This window comes from Erythrolamprus reginae, chromosome Z (genome assembly GCF_031021105.1).
Source record: "Erythrolamprus reginae isolate rEryReg1 chromosome Z, rEryReg1.hap1, whole genome shotgun sequence".
Lineage (NCBI taxonomy): Eukaryota > Metazoa > Chordata > Lepidosauria > Squamata > Dipsadidae > Erythrolamprus > Erythrolamprus reginae.
In genome coordinates, this window is record NC_091963.1 from 143,995,064 (window position 1) to 144,018,447 (window position 23,384).

At 39.3% G+C, this 23,384-nt stretch overlaps 3 protein-coding genes and 1 long non-coding RNA gene across 5 annotated transcripts in view; 2 read left to right on the plus strand and 2 right to left on the minus strand.

Annotated features, from left to right (window-relative positions):
* The window catches only part of LOC139154818 (C-type Lectin CRL-like), a 30,312-nt gene extending 22,887 nt beyond the window's left edge, over window positions 1-7,425 (minus strand). The window contains exon 1 of one of the 2 annotated variants that reach the window (XM_070729819.1): window positions 7,374-7,425. The gene's annotated coding sequence lies outside the window, so the exon portion shown is untranslated. Of the gene's footprint in view, window positions 1-7,011; window positions 7,067-7,373 lie in introns of those variants that run through there. The other variant, XM_070729820.1, reaches the window with a different exon arrangement.
* Window positions 941-1,867, minus strand: LOC139154266 (olfactory receptor 10G6-like). Its single transcript, XM_070728695.1, has one exon. It carries the CDS (start codon window positions 1,865-1,867, stop codon window positions 941-943), a length of 927 nt encoding a protein of 308 aa, XP_070584796.1.
* Window positions 7,426-7,519: 94 nt separating the features above from the next.
* On the plus strand, window positions 7,520-15,807 carry LOC139154819 (uncharacterized). The gene is made up of 2 exons (XR_011556975.1): window positions 7,520-7,627; window positions 14,329-15,807. It is a non-coding gene; the product is annotated as an uncharacterized lncRNA (long non-coding RNA).
* Window positions 15,808-20,972: 5,165 nt separating this feature from the next.
* Window positions 20,973-21,908, plus strand: LOC139154267 (olfactory receptor 10G6-like). Its single transcript, XM_070728696.1, has one exon. The coding sequence runs from the start codon at window positions 20,973-20,975 to the stop codon at window positions 21,906-21,908; it is 936 nt and encodes a 311-aa protein (XP_070584797.1).
* Window positions 21,909-23,384: the final 1,476 nt, after the last annotated feature.

Sequence of the window (23,384 nt, forward strand, 5' to 3'; positions counted from 1 at the left end):
CCCTCTGATGTTTTTCCTTAAAAGTGTTGAAATGTCTTCAGAAACTAGTCTTGTAGGAAGCAATGGAACACCAGCCATCATATATGACATCTTCTAAATAGACTTGGTGGAGAATATGATTTGCTGCTTCCATGACCAACAGAGCAGAGTTTAAGGAGGACATCAAACTTCTGTAGTCAAGTTCTGGTTGGATGAGGGCCTCTCTAGGAGAGGAGCTAGGCAACACCATGTGGGAATGGGTGAACTGCAAACTCCACATTTCCTTCACCATTGCTTACATCTCAGATGTCAACTCACAAAGCATCTCTGACCTGCTTTCAAATTGCCATAGGTAATCGGGATGGGAAAAAGAAGTTGCAACTATGGTGAAGCAGCACAGCAGCCCAAAACAAAAGCACATTCAAGACATATCTCTGCCAAGGCTGTCTCCTGGGTTTACTCACAATGGCCCAAAAGGAGTGATTTCTACAACCTATGAAATTGCTCCACTGGTGAGTGTGACTGATGACATACCCTGGGGCGTAAATTACATGGGATCAGAGTTGGCTTCACTTGGAATGTGCCGACATGAAGCTTCTAATAAATAACTGGATTTCTTTTGAAGCGTGACTTAAGGCTCATGATTTAATTGGGGCATTGGTTGGAACCCTGACATTAGATACTTTGAGTATCTGATCAGACTTTCTCTTGAAGCCATACGTAGCTAGGACGTCCAATGGTCATATTTGTGATTCCACTTCTTACAACTGTAAGCTTCAATACCCAAACCCGAGTTAGGAATGAAATTATTATACACAACAGATTTGCATTAAAAATAGCTGCTGATCTTCATTCTTCTAATCAATACAGCCATAAAATTCCATCCAGAAATGATTACACACATTTAGTTATTTGGCATGTTACTTTGTAAAATTATTCTTTTTAGTATACTTCCAGCTATCTACTCTGGATTCACCACCCAGAGTTTCACCAGAGCAGTTTTAATCTCCTTGTTCCTAAGTGTGTAGATCACAGGGTTCAACAAAGGGGTGATGGTGGTGTAGAACACACTTACCACACTATCCACAGAGTCTTGAGAACCGAGCCTCATATAATGATAAAACAAAGGCAGGTAGTATATGAGCACCACTGTAAGATGGGCAGTGCAAGTGGAGAAGGCTCTCTGCCGGCCTTCACTGCTACTGATCTTCAAAATGGCTGCGATGATGTAAGTATAAGAGGCTAGGATGAGGAGAAAGCAGGCCATTGTTATACAGCTCACGTCAATGATGCTCATCAACTCATTGAATTGTACATCAGCACAAGGCAGCTTTAGCATTGCCGGAATGTCACAAAAAACATAGTCAACATAATTGTCCTCTCCGTAAGGCAAATGAAAGGTGAGATGCGTCAGTAGGGCAGAATTGAGGCAGCCACCAATTATGGTGCCCAAGGACAGAATGAGACACACTTTCCAACTCATGATGTTGGTATAATGGAGCGGTTTACAAATGGCCAAGAAGCGGTCGTACGCCATCAAGGTGTAAAGTGAACATTCTGCACATCCAATGAAATGAAAGAAGAAGAGCTGAGACACACACTCTCCAAAAGAGATGGCTTTTCCACCTGGAGTGAATCCTGCCATAACTTTGGGAACCACCACAGCTGAGAAGGCCATGTCCAGAATGGAGAGATGACACAGGAACCAGTACATGGGCTTGTGCAGTTGAAGGTTGGAGATCACCACCCCGATGATCAGGGCATTTCCAGAAAGAGTCAAGATGAACATAACTGAGAAGAAGAGAAGCAAGGGGAGTTTTAGTTCTTCTGGGTATGGAAACCCAGAGAGGACAAATCTATTTGGTGCAGTTTGATTCAGACACTCCATCAATCTATTTATTTCAAAGCACGAAGATGAATTCAAATATTAGGCATCTTTACAGTGAAATCTTCCCTGGAATGTCCACAAAGAAACATCCAACACCATTGCATATTTCACTATTGACAACATGTTCTCAGTGATTGTGATTCAGAGTGCAGTATGTTGTGTAATAAACAAAAATCAGATTGATAGCAATCAGAGACTTCCCCTAGTTAAAAGCAGGTCCAACAACTTTGGTAGAATTATTTTGAAAGATGTCCTCTATTGTGTACTTGCGTATGTTATCTGGTTCTTGTTGGAAGCTTGTACTTTGTAAGATGAATTTCATAACCACAATACTTTCCCCCCCCTGCCATCAGGTTCAGCCAACTGCAAGAATGAATTGGAATCGTTTGAGCTGTTATTCGAAATCTGGAATTCCTTTTGGGTAATAAAGAGGTACAGATCTGTTTCATTATGAAGAGGATGAGGTGGATGAATTCTGCATCTTCATTTGTATGTCCCAACAGTTATTTTTGCCTCATTAGTTTTTTATTAAACCACTACAATTCAATTTGACTGTGGAAACATTTAAAAAGTTTGCAATAAATGGAACTACAAAGGTTAATAAGGACTAAACAAGACGCCTGTTCCCCAAAACTCTTTTATTTTAACTATTAAAATACTTTGAATTGAGAATAGACCAGATTAGTATATTTCTGTGGATTTCTGAAGTTGATTTTTTTCCTTCTTCTTCACTCTCCCATCTTTTTGTCTGTAATCTGGTAGGAACAGGACTGAGAAAGAAATCCTTCTTAATTGTCCTAATATTTCCTCAATGTACTTGATTCTTAATTCTTAGTTCTTAATTCTATTTAAAGAGAACTGGGTTTATTCTACTCCTGTTCTTTTCTAGATAGATGTTGAAACAGTTATTTCTAACCAGGTAATTGCTATTTAGAGAGATCTATGGACATTTTCCTACAACATTTGAGAGGGGTCCTATCCTATCCTATCCTATCCCACCTAACTCTATTATTCTGTTCTGTTCTGGTCAGATCCGTTCCGTTCCATTCCATTCCATTCCCTTCATATACACTCCCACAACTGTTTTCCATGGTTTTCACTGTCCCCTTGATCTAGGATGTAAATTATTTCTATAGTTTTTGCTGTAACTTTACACATTTCATTGACAAACTGAACAACATTTCAGAGGCTCACAAACGATCTAATTAGATAAATCATATGTAAGTCATACCTTTTACTAACATATCTGATAGGTTTGCTTTAGTGAAATCATCTGGAAGACAAAACTGACATTTGAATCTCATAGTTGCTTAACAAGAAGCCATCAGCAATTATTTCCTTGATTATTTCAGATATTATTTTTTTCCTAAATGGAAGATGCTTGGGGGAGTCTTCTAAGAATAGACCTATCTCTTCAATCACATTAATTTCATATTTTCCTCCAGACTGTTGATGTCAATGATTTTTTTTTATTTGCCGAGAGTTGTTTTAATCTTCTGCATGAAAGCCCACCAAAGAATTGCCTTCAACTGATGTGTGGTGAAGGACCATGACATTCAAATTAGGTTTCTTCCTGCCTAATTTGAGAGCTCTTGGTTTGCACGGAGATGTCCCTTTACACTTGCAAAATTTGAACAGCTTAAAGGTCCATCAAGAGGACCAAGTGGTCTCTGGCATATCAGAACATGGTGTTGTCCTGAGAACTTGCCTCCATATCTTTATTTTCTGCAAATCCCAAGCTTCCTCTCATCTCATTCCTCAGAGCCAGTTTGTCTTTCTCCTGATCACACTCCAGTGAGCCAATTATAGAAAATAAAAATGTCCCTGAGAAACTCACTTGGTAACAAGGCAATGGGTCTAAATTCTGTGGGGCCAATTTGAGGGCGAAAAGGGGAAGGAAGGAGAGAGGAGAGGCTTCCGTGGGGTAGGCCTGAGGGAGAGAAGGGGAGAGGAGTGGCTGATTGTAACTACTCATTAATGTTCAAGCTTTAAATGTCAATTTATCAAGCCTGATCTCATAGTTTTGTAGTGAAGCATGTGTATAGTAGCTGGATACATTATTATTATTATTATTATTATTATTATTATTATTATTATTATTTATTAGATTTGTATGCCACCCCAAGTCTTCGGAGAAGAGCAGCATACAAATCTAAATAATAATAATAATAATAATAATAATAATAATAATAATAATAATAAAAATACCATTTACCAATGGCAAAGAACTGGTGGGATCATAAGCCCGAAAAAGTGGTTGAAAATGAGCAAGCAAAACTATTGTGGGACTTCCGACATCAGACTGACCGAATTCTGAAGCATAACACACCAGACATTGTGATCGTGGAGAAAAAGAAAGTATGGATCATCGACATCACAATCCCAGGGGACAGCAGAAATGAGGAGAAGCAGCTAGAGAAATTAGTGAAATACGAAGATCTAAAAATCAAGCTGCAACGTCTCTGGCATAAGCCATTGAAGGTGGTCCCAGTGGTACTTGGCACGCTGGGCGCAGTACCAAAGGATCTCAGCGGACATTTGAAAACCATTGGAATTGACAAAATCTCCATCTGTCAATTGCAAAAGGCCACTTTACTGGGATTGGCAAACATAATTCACCGCTACATCACGCAGTCCTAGGTGCCTGGGAAGCGCCCGACTGGTGATGAAATATGAAATCCAGCATAGTGATCTCGTTTGCTGTGTTGTATTGACATAACAATAACAATAACAATAACAATAATCCCCACTGATGGGTACGCCTTGTCGTGGTAGTGGGGCTTGTGTGCTTCAATGAAGCTGAGAACTGTGTCGGTGGTAGTGTAAACTACTGGTAGGTCTAACCTTGCTGGAGTGGTCAAAGCAGAGGAGCCAGACTAAATGTACCCAACCCATTTAAACTAATGGAGAGGCAAAACAAAAATAAGTCCATTATTGGCCAAATGTGATTGGACACACCAGGAATTTGTCATTGGTGCAGATGTTCTCAGGGTACATAAAAGAAAAGAAACATTTGTCAAGAATCACGAGGTACAAGGTAACAATGATTGTCATAAGATACAAATAAGCAACCAGGAAACAATCAATATTAATATAAATCATACACTCATAAGTGGGAGGAAGATAGGAAGGTAGGAATAATGATAAGACTAATAGTAATACAGCCTTAGTGAATAGTTTGACAGTGGTGAGGGAATGATTTGTTTAGCACAGGGATGACCTTTGGGGAAAAACTGTTCCTGTTTCTAGTTGTCTTGGTGTGCATCATTTTAAGGGTAGGAGTTGGAACAATTTATGTCCAGGATGTGAGGGGGTCAGTAAATATTTTAAGAGTAAGAAGAGCCATGCTGAAGTGGGCCAAAGTCCAGCATTCTGTGTCATGCAGTGGCCCACCAATTGTGCATGGGGATCTTGAGCAGAAAGTGAAGGGAAAACCCTCCCTTTCCCTTGACTCCCCAAAAAATGGTACCCAAGGAAATCTTGCCTGCCTCAACCAACAGAAAGGCGGCCCTTGGACCTCTGTTTCAATAACCACTGATACACTTGGCATCCATGAATCTGTCTAATCCTGCCTTGAAGCTATCCAGGCTGAAAGCTGTCACAACCTCTTCTGGAAGTGAATTCCATCAACCAATGATCCGAGGACACTTGGAGCGAAGCTGCCTCAGCTGAGCTGGGCGAGCATCTGTGGCAGGGGCCGGTCAGAAGCTTCCTCTCCCTGGCTGAGGCAGCTTCCCTCCGAGCGCCCTTCATTGACTGCCATGCCCTCCCAAAGATGTCTCCCAAGGCAGGAGATTGGGGTGGGGACTGATGCTTCTGCTGGATGATCAGGGCTGCCTGAGTTAGCCGGTCCCAGTGGAGGCAGTGGCAACACAGTGACAACTGCTGAGGCGGCTCCGGTGATTTCCCTTCGAGGAGCAGCAGCACCTTCAGGGTCTGTTCACTGACCTCCTCAGATTTGGTGGTGGCCTGGGATGTGGATGTGACATTCTCAGTGCTCCTCGAAGGGAAGCCGCCGGAGCCGCCTCAGTAGTTGCTGCCACCGCTGCCTCCCGTCTCGCCTTGGCAACATTCGATGTATAAGATGCAGCCAATTTTTAAAGCACTTTTTTGAAGTAAAAAGGTGCATACACCGAAAAATACGGTAAATATTTTCACAGCCCGCTTCTTGACTCGTGCAATATACAGGTCCTCAAACAGGTAAATCATACAATCTTCATATTGCATCCTACTCCAATTAGCACTTTATATTTATTTACAATATTTGTCTATTGCTGTTATCATGTGACTACAGAAAACAAAACAAAAAAAAATCAATATTCCAGTTCTAGTAAGAAAGTAATGTCTAGTTGTTCATTCATCAATTTATGGGTCAAAAGCCCATTGAAATAAACAGTCTCCATGGTTCTTCAGAAGAAAAGATGACATGGGACAAAATTTATTTTTAGAGGGAATATATTCCAAAACAAGGGGCCACTACAATTAAGGCCTAATACCTAGTCAGTACCACCTGCATGTAGCTTCAGGTCTCTCAAAAAGTCATCTCTAAATGATTGGAGCAGATGAGCGGAAGTGTAATTTGCAAGAAATTTCTGGATATCTCCTAGCGGGATGTGAATACTATACATGTGCATGTGCTGTCATTTTCTTCTACCGTGTGATTCCAACTCTATGATTGTGACTTGTTTAGCTTTTTTTTCTTATTCACAACATTTTATATCACTCTATTATAACAAGTCAATCCAGAAGACAAAAACAGTTAAACAGATTTAAACAGTAAAAGGCATGAAACAAAATTAAGGCCATGGATAATTGAGTTGAGCTGCAATGTAGTACTAGTTTCAAATGTATTGTTGCTAATCAGAAATGAGGGTGTTCCACAGTCACATAATACATATAATCCTAAACCATAAACTATAATTCGAATTATGTGAGCTCTTAATAATAAGGCCCACCCACATAGCTCAGTTAACCTATTGAGCCTCCCCCAGTTTTTGGAGAAGGGCGGCATACAAATCTAATAAATAAATAAATGAATGAATGAATGAATGAATGAATGAATAAGTAAGTAAATTAATAATAATAATAATAATAATAATAATAATAATAATAATAATAATAATAATATAGTCTATGATGCTAACCTGTTCCCTGTCTTTACACTTTACTGTAATATATTCCAAACTTGCCCACTTCAAGGATAATGGACTTAAACTGTCAGATTTGTATCAATGGCCACGCTGGCAGTGGAATTCTGGGAGGTGAATTCCCAGAAATCCCCAAGCCTGGGAACACACTGCTTTACAGCTAACATCAAACAGCATAAGAAATCTTCTCCTATATCTCTGTTTTCAAATTTTCAAATTTTCCTTTGAGGAAAAAAGCCATTTACTACTTTTAGCATCATTAATTTTGAAAGTTTTTCAACCAAGTGTAAAATTGGAGGGAAATTGATTCTTAAAGATAATAGATATATTCCTAAAAATAATAGACTGTTTGAGCCTACCTAATGACAGAATTCCTCTTGAAATGGATTTGTATTAGGATTTCCTTTGCCTAACCAAGAATGAATGATGGCTAGTTAATTGCCCCAGCTGTTGGGTGGGATTGATTAAAATGAGCCAATAAGAATGAATGGGCTGAAAGTAATAAGTGTGTGGAAAGAGAGAGTTGCTAGTAAGACTGGTTAGTCTATGATTGTTTGATAACAATTTTTTGTTTTTAGGTAGAAGAATAGGGTGGGATTCAAAGTCCTAAAAGGTAATCAATGTTTAATAGCAATACATTTTTATAGTTGTGAAGTAGCAAATACAGTATAATAATTGGTAATTTTATTAAACATTTACAAATGCTTTCTGTAATAAGTTATTTTTATAACAGGACAGTTCTAATTCTTGATTAATAGTTATATAAGCAGTACTTGCGAGATTCTGTTTGATTGTTGTTGAGTGTATTACTGAATTTAAAATGCTAGTGAGGCTTCCCAGCCTGTTATCTAAACAAGGTTAGAGCATCTTCCTCCAGCTGAATGGTCTCCAGATATAACAGACTGTAATTCTCACAATCTTTAACTAGCATAACTTCCGACAATGGGGGAGATATGAATTTTAATCCATTGCCTAATTAGCTTTGTTTTTCTAACATTTCTTCTTTTTTGTTATTTTTTGTTCTTGTTATTGCTGAAAACAGCACAAGGTTCAATTCTTGTTGAAGTGTACTAGGTATGGGTACTAATAGGGTATATCTTACATGTCTCTGTGATTACTAAGATTATAAGATTATTTATAAAATAGTAGGATGACTGGCCTATTGTGGACTTGCAGTTTGCTGGCCAAAGGCTATGATGTGTGAACTTGACCAATGGGGTTATAATTTATGGTTCAGTGTAATGTAAAAATTATTACAATTATGTTAACTCCATAAATTCTGTACAGTGTATTATAGAAACATAGAAACATAGAAGACTGACGGCAGAAAAAGACCTCATGGTCCATCTAGTCTGCCCTTATATTATTTCCTGTATTTTATCTTACAATGGATACATGTTTATCCCAGGCATGTTTAAATTCAGTTACTGTGGATTTACCAACCATGTCTGCTGGAAGTTTGTTCCAACGATCTACTACTCTTTCAGTAAAATAATATTTTCTCATGTTGCTTTTGATCTTTCCCCCAACTAACTTCAGATTGTGTCCCCTTGTTCTAATTATCTAAAGGCTATCAGAATATATTTTATAACAAGCTAGCCAACTAATATTTTAACCTAAAATATGCAAATATATCCCGAGCAACTAGTTTGTAGATCTGTAAAATATGAGAATGTATAAAATTGAATTAATTGATAAACTATGGCCCAACAGAATATGGACAAGCATGCTATGAGAACCAGTTTAAGGTACCAGGGTAAAAGCAAGGAGACAAAGTTCTAGTCTTGTCTTAGGCACAAAGCCAGTTGTGTAACCTTGGGCAGGTCATATACACTAGGCCAAAAGAAGGCAATAGCGAAGCATTTCTGAAAATCTTCCCAAAAACTCAGGGACTAGTCTAGGCAGTTGCTAGGAGTCAAGAGTGACCAAAAAAAAGCATGCATGAATTAGATGTGGATTTTGTGCAATGCAAAAAGCTAAAATACAGCATAATCTGTTTTCTTAATGTAGCCCAGGTTAACTGAATAAACCCTGATTCAGTTAATCATGGTTAAATGTAATACAAATATTTAATTTAATTTATTAGATTTTTAAGCTGCCCAAATCTTTGAGGATTCTGCATCCATTGTTCATTCCATCAAACTAGAATGAACAAGACAAAACAAACTTGGTTGATATGTCCTTAAGTTTTATGTCGGATAGCAAATCTTATAACATTGTTTTACTGCATCCTGTTTTGCTACACTTTTAAAGAAAAATAACATAAATAAGTTATAAACAAATAGTCCTGCTGAATCATTCATAAACCCATCTAGTCTACTCCACAGTTTGCATTGGTTGCCGATCAGTTTCCGGTCACAATTCAAAGTGTTGGTTATGACCTATAAAGCCCTTCATGGCACTGGACCAGAATATCTCCGGGACCGCCTTCTGCCGCACAAATCCCAGCGACCAGTTAGGTCCCACAAAGTTGGCCTTCTCCGGGTCCCGTCAACTAAACAATGTTGTTTGGCGGGACCCAGGGGAAGAGCCTTCTCTGTGGCGGCCCCGACCCTTTGGAACCAACTCCCCCCAGATATCAGAGTTGCCCCCACCCTCCTAGCCTTTCGTAAGCTCCTTAAAACCCACCTCTGTCGTCAGGCATGGGGGAATTGACATGTTCCCTCCCCCTAAGCTTATAAAATTTATGCATGGTATGCTAGTGTGTATGATTGGTTTTAATTTGTGGTGTTTTTTTAAATTAACTTAAATATTATATTTGTTTTACATTGTGTTGTTGTTGCTGTGAGCCGCCCCGAGTCTGCGGAGAGGGGCGTCATACAAATCTGATTAAACTAAACTAAACTAAACTAAACTAGTCTAGTTTTCAATATTGTATACTAGCCAATTGATATATATATATATCAGAAGTCTAGACAAAGATGTGATACCCCTTTTTCATTTTTGTTACTCAGGATTCATTAGACAGTAAATAATCATCACTGTTAGTAGCTACTGAAACTTTGATCCTGCATGAAGTTGTCCTGAGAAAATTTACATTTCCTGCTTCTCTCTCCCTGTATTTTTCTTGATTCTTACATTTTTGTTTCTATAATAATTGGGTTTTTTAATATTTAGAAATAGTAATTCAGTTTAATTTATCTAGAACTTTGTTAGCAAAAACTTCAGAAGAGAAGGATTTAGGGGTAGTGATTTCTGACAGTCTCAAAATGGGTGAGCAGTGTGGTCGGGCAGTAGGAAAAGCAAGTAGGATGCTTGGCTGCATAGCTAGAGGTATAACAAGCAGGAAGAGGGAGATTGTGATCCCCTTGTATAGAGCGCTGGTGAGACCACATTAGGAATACTGTGTTCAGTTCTGGAGACCTCACCTACAAAAAGATATTGACAAAATTGAACGGGTCCAAAGACGGGCTACAAGAATGGTGGAAGGTCTTAAGCATAAAACGTATCAGGAAAGACTTAATGAACTCAAACTGTATAGTCTGGAGGACAGAAGGAAAAGGGGGGACATGATCGAAACATTTAAATATGTTAAAGGGTTAAATAAGGTTCAGGAGGGAAGTGTTTTTAATAGGAAAGTGAACACAAGAACAAGGGGATACAATCTGAAGTTAGTTGGGGGAAAGATCAAAAGCAACGTGAGAAAATATTTCACTGACAGAGTAGTAGATCCTTGGAACAAACTTCCAGCAGACGTGGTTGGTAAATCCACAGTCACTGAATTGAAACATGCCTGGGATAAACATATATCCATCCTAAGATAAAATACAGGAAATAGTATAAGGGCAGACTAGATGGACCATGATGTCTTTTTCTGCCGTCAGTCTTCTATGTTTCTATGTTTCTATGTTACTATGTTTCTAGAACTGTACTGTATATAGATCTGGGCTGTAAAAACAGGAACAGACACACTTACTTTTTAAATGTTTATTGTCACAAACTGCTTATTTGGATTTGTGCAAATCAGAGTTGGAAGCTATAAGATTTTTTAAAAGCAGCATCTTTGGTAGTCCTACTAATGCAGAGGTCCCCAAACTTGGCAACTTTAAGACTTATGGACTTCAACTCCCAGAATTCTCCAACCAGCATAGCATAGCTGGCTGGAGAATTCTGGGAGTTGAAGTCCACCAGTCTTAAAGTTGCCAAGTTTGGGGACCCCTGTTTAATAGGCCCCAGTGTTTAGCTCCCAAACCTATAATGTCATGTATGGGAGAACATTAAACTTAAAAATTTTCAAATAATAGGCAAAAGCACAAGTTGATAAAGTAATCCTTGATCCTTGATGCTCTCTGAGCTTGATTGTTTTCATGCAGATATTTCATTGCCCAACCAATTAACTAACATCAGTGCTTGAAGCACGGGAGGTACTTTTTCATACTTCAAAATTTATAGCCCCTTTTTACAGGCTTGATTACCAAGGACCTATAACCTTTTTCCTGATAAACTCCCTTAACCTTGTTAATGGAATTTATTCAGCTTTGTAACTTTATCTTTAAAGTCAAGATGGTAGCCATGATGATGCAATTGAAGTTTCACCCGAGGAAACTTTAATCACATCATTGCAACTGTTATCTTGACTTTCTAAACTGTATTTAATGTATTGTATATTATTACTAAAACATTAAAGAATTATTTTAGTTGGGTTATGCTTGGAATCTCTTAGTTTCGCCTGAGGGACTCACTCTCTCTCTCTCTGTGCAGTTTTATTTTCAACCAGATAAAAATGTCTTGTTTATTGAATGATAAGTTTTGCAAACTAATAAAATAAAATACATGCATAGTCTAATTCCAAAATAAGAAACGTAGGAGTAAATAGTGATAAAATACTTATGTGGTAATACATAGAGTCAGAAATCGGACAAATGAAGCTGTTCTGTTACTTTAAAAAGGCAAGGAGGTACAGAACATGTACAATACTGTAATCTCAACAAGAAAGGATTTAAATAATATCTGCAAGAATGTTCTCCTGCTTTGCAGAGTTGGTTGCTATGCATTCCTTTTCCAGATAACAAAACCTGAAAGAGAGATAGTGTGGGAGGGAGGGAGAGATTGTGTAAAGATTTTCCCTGATCATTCGTGTCTTACTCTAAGGCAGTGATGGCACAGAAATTAAGCACAGTGGTACCTCTACTTTTCTAGATAAGAACTGGGTGTTCAAGATTTTTTTGCCTCTTCTTAAAAACTATTTTCTACTTAAGAACCTGAGCCCAGAAAAATTTCCCAGGAAATCTGAGAGCAGCACAAAGGTCCGGACAGTTTCCTTTAATCCAGGCCATCTCGGGCTTTTCTGGGCTGCCAGAGGAGCCTTTCGGTGGCATTTAAGGAGGCTTTGGCAGTCCAGAGCGAACAAAGCATTTTCCTTTCTCTGGGTGCTTGGAGAGGGAATAAACCTCTGCCATCTCCCAGAGAAAAGGAACGATCCCTTTGCTCTGAGCAGCAACTATCCTCCTCCTCTTCTTCCTCCTCCTCCCACCCAAATTCTGAGCTTTTATTTCTTTCCTAAAGGGTTTGCATGCATTATTTGCTTTTACCCTGATTCCTATGGAAAAAATGACTTCTACTTACAAACTTTTCTACTTAAGAACCTGGTCACGGAATGAATTAAGTTCTTAAGCAGAGATACCACTGTACTATTAAATACTCTGAGGGGTGCTTCTGAGAGGCTTCCCATTTGATGTGAACCCAGCAATTGTGTGTTCTAAATCACAACTGTTTATGAACACATATCCAAGTATGTGGATAGCTATTTGGGAAGCTAAAGTTAATCTGTGGCTTAATGTGCAATAAGAACACCACTTATATGTGCACATACAAAGTGAATTGGATCAGAACTTGGACAAAGTTGAAATTCCTTTCTACCCAACCAATAAAAAGGATCCAAGTACATTTTAAAATGTAGCCTAGGGTTTATGTTTCCCACTACAGTATATACAATAAAACTGAATACTGCTTTACTTTGTTCGCATCTCTCCCTGTATCCTGGTGAAACAGGTGAATAAAAAGCTTCCTCATTTTTGTTTGTTAGAAAACCATAGTAGGTACACAGAACCTGTCTCAACAAACTTCAAAGCTATTGAAGTACTGTAATTGTTTAGAAACATAGAAACATAGAAGACTGATGGCAGAAAAAGACCTCATGGTCCATCTAGTCTGCCCTTATAATATTATTTTCTGTGTTTTATCTTAGGATGGATATATGTTTATCTCAGGGATGTTTAAATTCAGTTACTGTGGATTTACCAACCACGTCTGCTGGAAGTTTGTTCCAAGGATCTACTACTCTTTCAGTAAAGTAATATTTTCTCATGTTGCTTTCGATCTTTCCCCCAACTAACTTTAGATTGTGTCCCCTTGTTCTTGTGTTCACTTTCCTATTAAAAACACTTCCCTCCTGAACCTTATTTAACCCTTTGACATATTTAAATGTTCGATCATGTCCCCCCTTTTCCTTCTGTCCTCCAGACTATACAGATTGAGTTCATTAAGTCTTTCCTGATAAGTTTTATGCTTAAGACCTTCCACCATTCTTGTAGCCCGTCTTTGGACCCGTTCAATTTTGTCAATATCTTTTTGTAGGTGAGGTCTCCAGAACTGAACACAGTATTCCAAATGTGGTCTCACCAGCGCTCTATACAAGGGGATCACAATCTCCCTCTTCCTGCTTGTTATACCTCTAGCTATGCAGCCAAGCATCCTACTTGCTTTTCCTACTGCCCGACCACACTGCTCACCCATTTTGAGACTGTCAGAAATCACTACCCCTAAATCCTTCTCTTCTGAAGTTTTTGCTAATACAGAACTGCCAATGCAATACTCAGATTGAGGATTCCTTTTCCCCAAGTGCATTATTTTACATTTGGAAACATTAAACTGCAGTTTCCATTGCTTTGACCATTTATCTAGTAAAGCTAAATCATTTACCATATTACAGACCCCTCCAGGAATATCAACCCTATTGCACACTTTAGAGTCATCGGCAAATAGGCAAACCTTCCCTACCAAACCTTCCCCTATGTCACTCACAAACATATTAAAAAGAATAGGACCCAGAACAGACCCTTGTGGCACACCGCTTGTAACCTGTCTCTGCTCAGAATACTCGCCAGTAATTGTTTAGAGCAGTAATTGTGAAACCATTATTTGTAGGGGAAAAAAGTCCCTTTAGGTGTATTATAAATGTTGCCCCTGAACAAATTTCATTTTAGAAAATGTGTATACTTTACATGCAATTTCTCTAAATATTTAGAGTTGATAAATAGATATGAACTATTTACGTTTTCAAGAAGTTCAGCATCTCTTTCTTTGTCCTCACAGTGTGGAAGAAAAAAAAACCCCTAAGTGAAATGCTAAGTGAAAAAGTGGTACTTGCTTAAGAAGACGTTGTGTGCACCATCTACCAGTATGGCTCTGTATTACCTTGGCATGTTTCAGAATTTTCATTATGGATTCCTGCCCCAGGTTCCAATGTGTAACACTTACAAGCCTCTTGCTATCATGGACTATAATGTGGACCATGGTTACAATGACAGTTTATCCAACCAAATGATGTACCATCCCATCTATGTTTCAAGTCCTGTTTATTATCCTTATTCTTTCTGGAATTTTCCCCAGATGACTTCTGTTCCTCTCTACCAGGCGTACAGTAACTACTATACTCCTATGGCAGTCCAGAGCCCAAGATTGGATCTGTGGCCAGAAGGGTTTGTTCTGAGAGCACAGCTCCATTGGGGTAGACTTGCACATGTTGTGGGGCTTAGGAAGGACTTGCCAGACTTTGTGAAAGATGATCTCAGCAGAGTCTATGGCATGAATCCAAAGACAGATGTTTCCATAACGTATCAGAATGGTGAATTTATTACAAAAGAAAACCCCAGGGTAGGAGAACAAGAATACAAGGTGGAGAAGACAATCAAAAGGAAAGAACCAACCCCAACTACCATTGAAGTGGAGAACAGGTATGAAGAGAGGAACAGAAAGAAGAAAAAGAAAGCAAAGAACTGACGTAGCTGGATTAAACTATGCCCACTGAAAAAGCACCCATCTCTGGTGCTATAAGAACCAGCGGCGTCTGTTATGAAAACTGGGCTATAAGCACAACACTGGGGGTAGCGAAAAATGATAATTGATTAAAATTTGCAGAGTTGTCAATTTGCAGCCACACACAGAGGTTTGTGTGTGTGTGTGGGTGTTCACTAATATTTTATGTATAATTGATTTTGTTTTCTTGTTTGTTTTGGCCATATTTGAAATGATTCCTGCAAAAATCAAAATTCCTGCTACCCTTACTTTAAATTCTTGCCAGTTATTGTTTCTGTCATAGATATATGGGATAGGAAGGAAGGAAGGGAGGCACTAACTACTAAACCAAATACCCATAAGATATTCACTATAGATCTATTTAAAAATTAAACCTGAAATGACAATACAAGATAATAGTGTATTTCATTGCCTCAATTTTTTCACCTGTAATTTCAGATACACAGAAAAGTAATATTAGGGCAGGATTATCATTTCAGGTTAGCAAGGATGCACCTTGCTTAACTCTTAAAATAGCCTTTTGAATATCCTCTGTGCCATTGATTATTCCTCGAAATCTCAATGTTTTATTCACAAGATTGACTATTAGACTGAAACCTAATTCGTACAAAACTATTTGACCAAGTTTAAATAAAAACAGGTATGTTTTTGTATGATTATTTTTGCTTTGCTTGTGGAAATTTCTTTATAATGGTAAAACTATATATATATTTGAATAAATTGTTATTTCATTAACTCCTGACATTGAGACAAAAATCAATTTTTTTTTATTTTCTCTTTATTATTATTTTTGATCTTGGAATTGGAAACATATTTAGTCTATTGTGTCCAAAGTTAAATTGACTAATTTCTGGCTATCTGCCACTTGATAATATTTAGTACAGGGTTCCATTATCAAACTGTTCTCCTATTAGGCAGAGTTCCCAGAGTTTAAATGTTAAACACTCTGAAACTGAGAGGCACCACATAAACTGGCCATGGTACTGAATGAAGCGATACCTAGTTTTCAGTATAAATACCCATGTCTATGAAGTTTCACAAACCACAAATCCTGTTAAAACTGGATTGTATATTAGAGTCTGAATAGAGTTAAAACATCTGTGGATTGAATCCATTTAAATGTTAAGAATATTGTGTACTTGAGAACTTAAGGCTGAATGCATAGGAGGCATCAGAATATAGATAACAAGCAGGAACTAATGACGTACCGTTTTTGATGGAAGTCCTCCATTATGGACGGCCAAAATGGCTGTTGATATTATAAACAGTGACATAAAAGTTGTAAAAATGATGTAAAAATGTTGGTCTTGTGATAGTTATGGCAGCATTCTTCATCCTCTGGAAAACATGATGGTTCAGGTTTAAGAACTGTAAAATAAGAGAATAGTATAAGCAGTTTATTTATTTATTCATTTGTCCAATACATAAATACATAGGAAGAAAATAGACATGTGATAATATAAAAGAGGGTGAAAGTGAACTTAGAGGAGAGGATATATGAAAGGAAGAGAATATATATGATAAGTGAGAGAAAGGAAAGACAATTGGACAGGGGACGAAAGGCACCCCAGTGCACTTACGTACGCCCCTTACTGGCCTCTTAGGAACCTGGAGAGGTCAATCGTGGAGAATCTAAGGGAGAAGTGTTGGGGGTTAGGGGTTGACACAATTGAGTCTGGTAATGAGTTCCATGCTTCGATAACTCAATTGTTGAAATCATATTTTTTACAGTCAGGTTTGTCGTGGTTCGTGTTAAGTTTGAATCTGTTGTGTGCTCTTGTGTTGTTGCGGTTGAAGCTGAAGTAGTCATTGACTGGTAGGACGTTGCAGCATATGATCTTGTGGGCAATACTCAAATCGTGTTTTAGGCGATGTAGTTCTAGGCTTTCTAGGCCCAGGATTGTTTTCGTAGGATATTCTGTTTTGAGTGGAGGAGTGAAGGGCTCTTCTGGTGAAATATCTTTGGACATTTTCGAGGGTGTTGATGTCTGAGATGTGGTATGGGTTCCAGACAGATGAGCAGTAGTCTAGGATGGGTCTGGCAAAAGTTTTGTAGGCTCTTGTGAGTAGAGTGAGATTGCCGGAGCAGAAGCTCAGTATTTACCTATATAATACTAAACCCTTGTGCCTGTTTGATTGTTTGCACTGTGCATCACAGGGCAACAATTTTTCAACCAGTATACTGTACCTCAATTATGTACCTTATGTACAAGTATGTACAATACTGTACGTCCTGAAGATGAAACTCAAATACTGTACTTGAGAAGGAAGGACTCACTAGAGGAGTCTAACCGCTGGGAAAGATTGCGGGCAAAAGAAAAATGGGACGGTAGAGAATGAGGTGGCTGGGTGGAGTCACTGAAGCAGTCAGCGGGAGGTTAAAGGATGGTAGGGAACATGAATGATGGAGGAACATTATCCATGGGGTTGCAATGGGTTGAACACGACTTTGCAACTACCTCAAATGGGCTAATTTAAAGAACGCATGCACAATCCAGAAACCATTATTCCCATGGGATTGGGATTGGGAAAGTTGTGGCTGCTTTAGAGCTGCTATAGTGCCTGTCATCCATGGTCATGTGACTGCCATTTCCGGTGCTTCCTGCCAGCCTCCCAAAAGTCACATATTTTAAATATTTAAATTTATTTGGATTTGTTACGATTTGTTGTGTCTTGTTGTGAGCCGCCCCGAGTCTGCGGAGAGGGGCGGCATACAAATCTAAATAATTAATAAATAAATAAATAAATAAATAAATAAATAAATAAATAAATAAATAAATAAATAAACAAACTAACAGTAAGTTGCAAGTCCAAGATCAGGAGGCAGGTCAATGGCGGCTGCTGAGTTGGGGAATGGGCAAGGCAGGGGTGGGCAGCAGGCAGGACGGGGTGGAACACAGTTCCACAGGTGGAAATGAAGATGCATGTGCAGCTCTAGCTGATTGGCGGCTGTCACTTCCTGGATTACTGGTCCCGGCTCAACTCTCCTTTTCCCACCTGCTGCTGCTGCTGCTGCTGCTGTTGCTGCGTCTGTGCTCCTTGCTTTTTCCCTTTTTACTCCTTCCTGGCCTCGGACAAGCTTCCCTCTCTCCTGCCTGGCTGCCCTCCAGCCCCACGCAGCCACCTCCCGCCTGAGGTGTAAGCAGAAGGCGTGGGTGGAAATGGTGCTGGCAGCATTTATGCTTCTGACAGCATCCATTCACCTCGCTACCCAGACTGAGGTGGGGGGGGGTGACCCAGGAAGGAGAGCGCGGGAAACACGAAGCAAATTGTCATCCCAGCGAACAACACTGGTAAGGTTGTAAGTCAAGGTTGGTGATCATTCAAGCCACTCCCACCTGGTCACATGACTGGCAAGCCACTTCTACCCAGTCGCATGACCATTAAGCCACACCCACAAAATAAGCCACACCTACAGTGTGTTAGTAAAAATTTTGGCTGCCCATTACTGGGGCAGGGGTCTGTTTAAGAGGTCTGGTGAAGTTTGTGAGGGTTCTTAAGAAGCAAGGGGGAGAAAAGAGGGTTGGTGCACAGAAACGCATGAGATGCTACAGAGGTCAGAGAGGCTGCAGTGGGTATGGTATAGGTGAGGTGGTGCAGGAGTTGAGGAGGAGGCATGGGCATGTAGAAATGTTTAGTTACTTCTACTGTCAAAATGAAACAGAAGTTGTCTGCTATTTCTGACAGTCTCAAAATGAGTGAACAGTGTAGTCAGGCAGTGAGGGAAAGCATTTATTTATTTATGTATGTGTATGTATGTATGTATGTATGTATGTATGTATGTATGTATGTATGTATGTATGTAGTTAGTTAGTTAGTTAGTTAGTTAGTTAGTGCAGAGCTGAAGGGATTGGATACTGTAGCCTAGAGGATAATTCTCTGCCTTACAAGGCAAAGGTTGCAGGTTCAAGTCCCAGTGGATATGGCTAGCTGATGAGGCCAAAATAAGGCCGAAATAGATCTATCCTAGTCTCCCTTAATTTTCAAATTCAGCAAAAAAACATGTGACACATGTATATGTATATGTATATGTATATGTATATGTATATGTATATGTATATGTATATGTATATGTATATGTATATGTATATGTATATGTATATGTATATGTATATGTATATGTATATGTATATGTATATGTATATGTATATGTATATGTATATGTATATGTATATATGTGTGTGTGTGTGTGTGTGTGTGTGTGTGTAGATTGTTCTGAGTTTGGGTTTTGCCCTGTGTAATATTTTGAATGTCTATGCGACGTTTCGGTGACATCACATTCATCGAAATAGGCCCAGGTTTCACACTAAATGAGTATAAATACATTTAGAAACTATATTATTAACTATATGTATAACATGTACTGTGTTAGAGTGCCATTTGGTGTCATTTTGGTTGGTGGTGTGCCCCAGGATTTTGTAAATGTAAAAAACGTGCCGCTGCTCAAAAAAGGTTGAAAATAACTGGACTAAACAATGTCCTCAGGTGGGGCCCAGGGAAGAGCCTTCTCTGTAGTGGCCCCGACCCTCTGGAACCAGGTCCCCCCAGAGATTAGGATTGCCCCTACCCTCCTTGCCTTTCGTAAACTTCTTAAAACCCACCTCTGCCATCAGGCATGGGGGAACTGAGACATCTCCCCTTGCCTATGTAGTTTTATGTATGGTATGTTTGTGTGTATGATTTTTTTAATAATGGGTCTTTTAGGCTTTTAATGTTAAATTGTTAGTTTAGACTTTTAATATTAGATTTTTTATTGTATATTGTTTTATCACTGTTGTTAGCTGCCCTGAGTCTGCGGAGAGGGGTGGCATACAAATCAAATCAAATCAAATAAATATACAAACAAACAAACAAACAAACCTAAATAGTCCATTTCAAATCTGGTTAATGATCTGTTCTTTAGCTTCCCATTTTCAAACAAGTCTCCTTAGACGTGGCCAGCAGAGGTGCTGTTATTTCTTTCCCTGGAAACCAATGAAATCCTCATGGCTGTGACCTTGAGGGAGACAAGAGAATAGCATGGAAAGAGGTGGTGACAAGCACATTAGTAATAAATTAGCTTGTTGCAACCTTCTATCAGAGCTAAGGAAACATCGAGACCTGCTAGTCAAATAGTAAGTCAGAAGAACAGCCTAAAACCTAGATCCACCAAGAATCATCTAAGAGTCACTGCCAAATTGTCTTCTGATTAGATGTCCCCTGGTAAACCAGCATTCAAAACAAACTTCTCTGAACTCATAGTCATGAAAAGGAGACTTGCTGCTTTCAACTAGACACCGTACATTTCTAGAAATATGTAAGAAGAAACTGAAGAGAAGTCTGTAATGGACAAGCTTTTGAACACTCTACCTTGTACCAAATAGAGAGGTAACATGCTATGTTATTACTAGTAGAAACATAGGATTCTTGAACTGGAATGAGACTTTGAGATCCTGGAACCTGATTTTCCAATCCAGGCAGGAATCCAAATAAAGTCAACTTATTTTGCTTCTACTTAAGCACAACACTAGCAGAAGGGGAGCCCAGTCTATCTCTGTCATAGGTTAGGATATAACCATAAATCTTCATTTGCTATTACAATAATAATCTTAGGCTCCTTGGGTATTATTGCCTCCTTCGCAGTTATAAGAAGATGAGGATAGAAGGGTTACCAAAATGTTTACTACCACACTGTGTGCATGGCTTATGCAGGATGCCCTGCATTTTCTTTCAACTTCTTTCAGTGCAAATTGAGTGCTCTGGGGTGGAGCTCCATTTTCGCTACCCCATTGCATTCCCTCCTTTCCGGACAGCAACCCATCCCTCTCTCTTCCTCTCCCCTCTCATATTTATAACTTTGAAAAACTTATGTTTTTTGTCCCTTTCTTTTTGCAGATGAATCATTCACACCATCAAGCTGGCTCCCTATCTCACTTGCCCATATGGAGTGTGAAAATCAAACAGAGGCTTACCATTTTATCATTGTTGGATTCCCTTACCCCCATGACCTCCGATTCCTTTTGTTTGTCTTCTTTCTATTTATCTACCTAATGACCTTCTTAGGAAACCTCCTCATCCTCTTGGCAGTGGCCTTTGAACCCCAGCTGCACAAGCCCATGTATTGGTTCCTTTGCCACCTATCCTTCTTGGACATGACCGTATCCTCTGTGGTGGTACCCAAGGTGGTGGCTGGATTCCTGGAAGGGGGAGGCATCATCTCTTTTGGTGGCTGTGTGACCCAGCTGTTCTTTTTCCACTTCCTGGGATGTACTGAATGCTTTCTTTACACTGTGATGGCCTATGACCGCTTCCTGGCCATTTGCAAGCCACTCCGCTATGGCAGCATCATGAACCACAAAGCTTGCCTCTGTCTCTCCTTGGGAACCTTGTTTGGCGGCTCTGTGCATTCGATGATACAAACCACCCTCACCTTCCACTTGCCCTACAGCCATGGCAATCAAGTAGCTTACATCTTCTGTGACATCCCAGCTGTCTTGAAATTAGCCTGCGCTGATACCACACTCAATGAGATGGCCACCTTTGTAGACATTGGCTTCTTGGCCATGACTTGCTTCTTCCTTATCATCACCTCCTACATCTACATCATCTCAGCTATTCTCAGGATTCGTAACGCTGAAGGACGACGTCGGGCATTCTCCACTTGTGGTGCCCACCTCACAGTTGTGATGACTTACTATGTCCCCCTGGTGTTCATCTATCTCCGTCCAGGGTCCCGAGACCCATTGGACGGAGTGGTAGCAGTCTTCTACACCACAATTACTCCACTCCTAAATCCCATCATATATACACTTAGGAACAAAGAGATGAAAAATGCATTAACAAAACTCTGCCTATGGCGATTGCTGACAACAAGTTGAGTGCTTTACACTTTTTCAACTAATAAAATTGCATAATTATTTTATTAAATCAGCAAGGGACAAGACAACAGCAACCCAAGGTCAAGAGTAATTCATAGACTAGACCAGACCAGACCAGACCAGACCAGAACAGAATAGAATAGAACAGAATAGAATAAAATAGAATAACAGAGTTGGAAGGGACTTTCGAGGTCTTCTTCTCCAACCCCTTGTTTAGGCAGGAAACCCCACACTACTTCAGACAAATGGTTATCCAACATCTTCTTAAAAACCTCCAGTGTTGGAGCATTCACAACTTCAGGAGGCAAGCTGTTCCATGGATTACTTGTTCTAACTGTCAGGAATGTTTTCCTTAGTTCTAAGTTGCTTCTCTCTTTGATTAGTTTCCACCCATTGCTTCTTGTTCTACCCTCAGGTGTTTTGGAGAATGGTTGGACTCCATCATCTTTCTGGCAACCCCAGAGATATGGGAACACTGCCATCATGTCTCCCCTGGTTTCCCCCCCCCCCCAGTAAACTAGGCATGCCTAATTCCTGCAACCATTTTTCATACATTTTAGCCTCCAGTCCCTAATCATCTTGGTTGCTATTCTCTGTACTCTTTCCAGAGTCTCAACATCCTTTTAGCATTGTGTCGACCAAAACTGAATGCAGTATTCCAAGTGCGGCCTTACCAAAACACTATAAATTGGTATTAACACTTCACATAATCTTGATTGTATCCCTCTGTTAATGTAGCCCAAAACTGTGTTGGCTTTTTTGGCAGCTGCTGCACACTGCTGGCTCACATTTAAATGGTTGTCCACTAGGACTCCAAGGTCTCTCTCACAGTTACTACTGTTGAGCAATGTACCACGTATATTGTACCTGTGCATTTTGATTATCTTGCCTTAATGTAAAACCTTGCTTTTTTCAACATTGGATTTCGTTTTGTTAGATAGCATCCAATGTTCAAGTCTATCAAGATCCTTCTGTATCGTAAGCCTCTCTTCTGGCGTGTTGGAAATTATTTGAAGATTAAGACCTGTTTAGAAGAACTAAACAGTTCCTTATAATCTGTGGGGAAGTAAAAGGAATTTGAGAACTGTGGCATTAAGAAAGGAAGAAGGGACAAGAATAGAGATTGAATTGGGGCCTCAGCAGGGGGTTGCCCTAAAAAGACTTCCAAGGTTTTTTCCAACCTTTTGTTATTCTGTTAAACTACATTGAGATTTTGACATGCACTTTTTGAGGATAGGTAGCTACAGAAATGAATCAACAAATCCTAGCAGGAAGCATCAGAAATCACAATTCTGTATATACTTAAGAACTTATTTTTTTCCGTGACCAGGGAGTTGAAGTCCAAATATCTTCAAGTTGCCAAGGTTGGGAAACACTGCTCTAAATGATTAACAGATCTGCAGGTGATTTCGGAATGGAATGGAATGGAATAGAATAGAATAAAATAAAACAGAACGGAACAGAATTCTGTTAGAA

Coding starts and splice junctions, on each gene's coding strand:
- LOC139154266 (XM_070728695.1), bottom strand. CDS start 1,867: ATGGAGTGTCTGAATCAAACTGCACCAAATAGATTTGTCCTCTCTGGG.
- LOC139154267 (XM_070728696.1), top strand. CDS start 20,973: ATGGAGTGTGAAAATCAAACAGAGGCTTACCATTTTATCATTGTTGGA.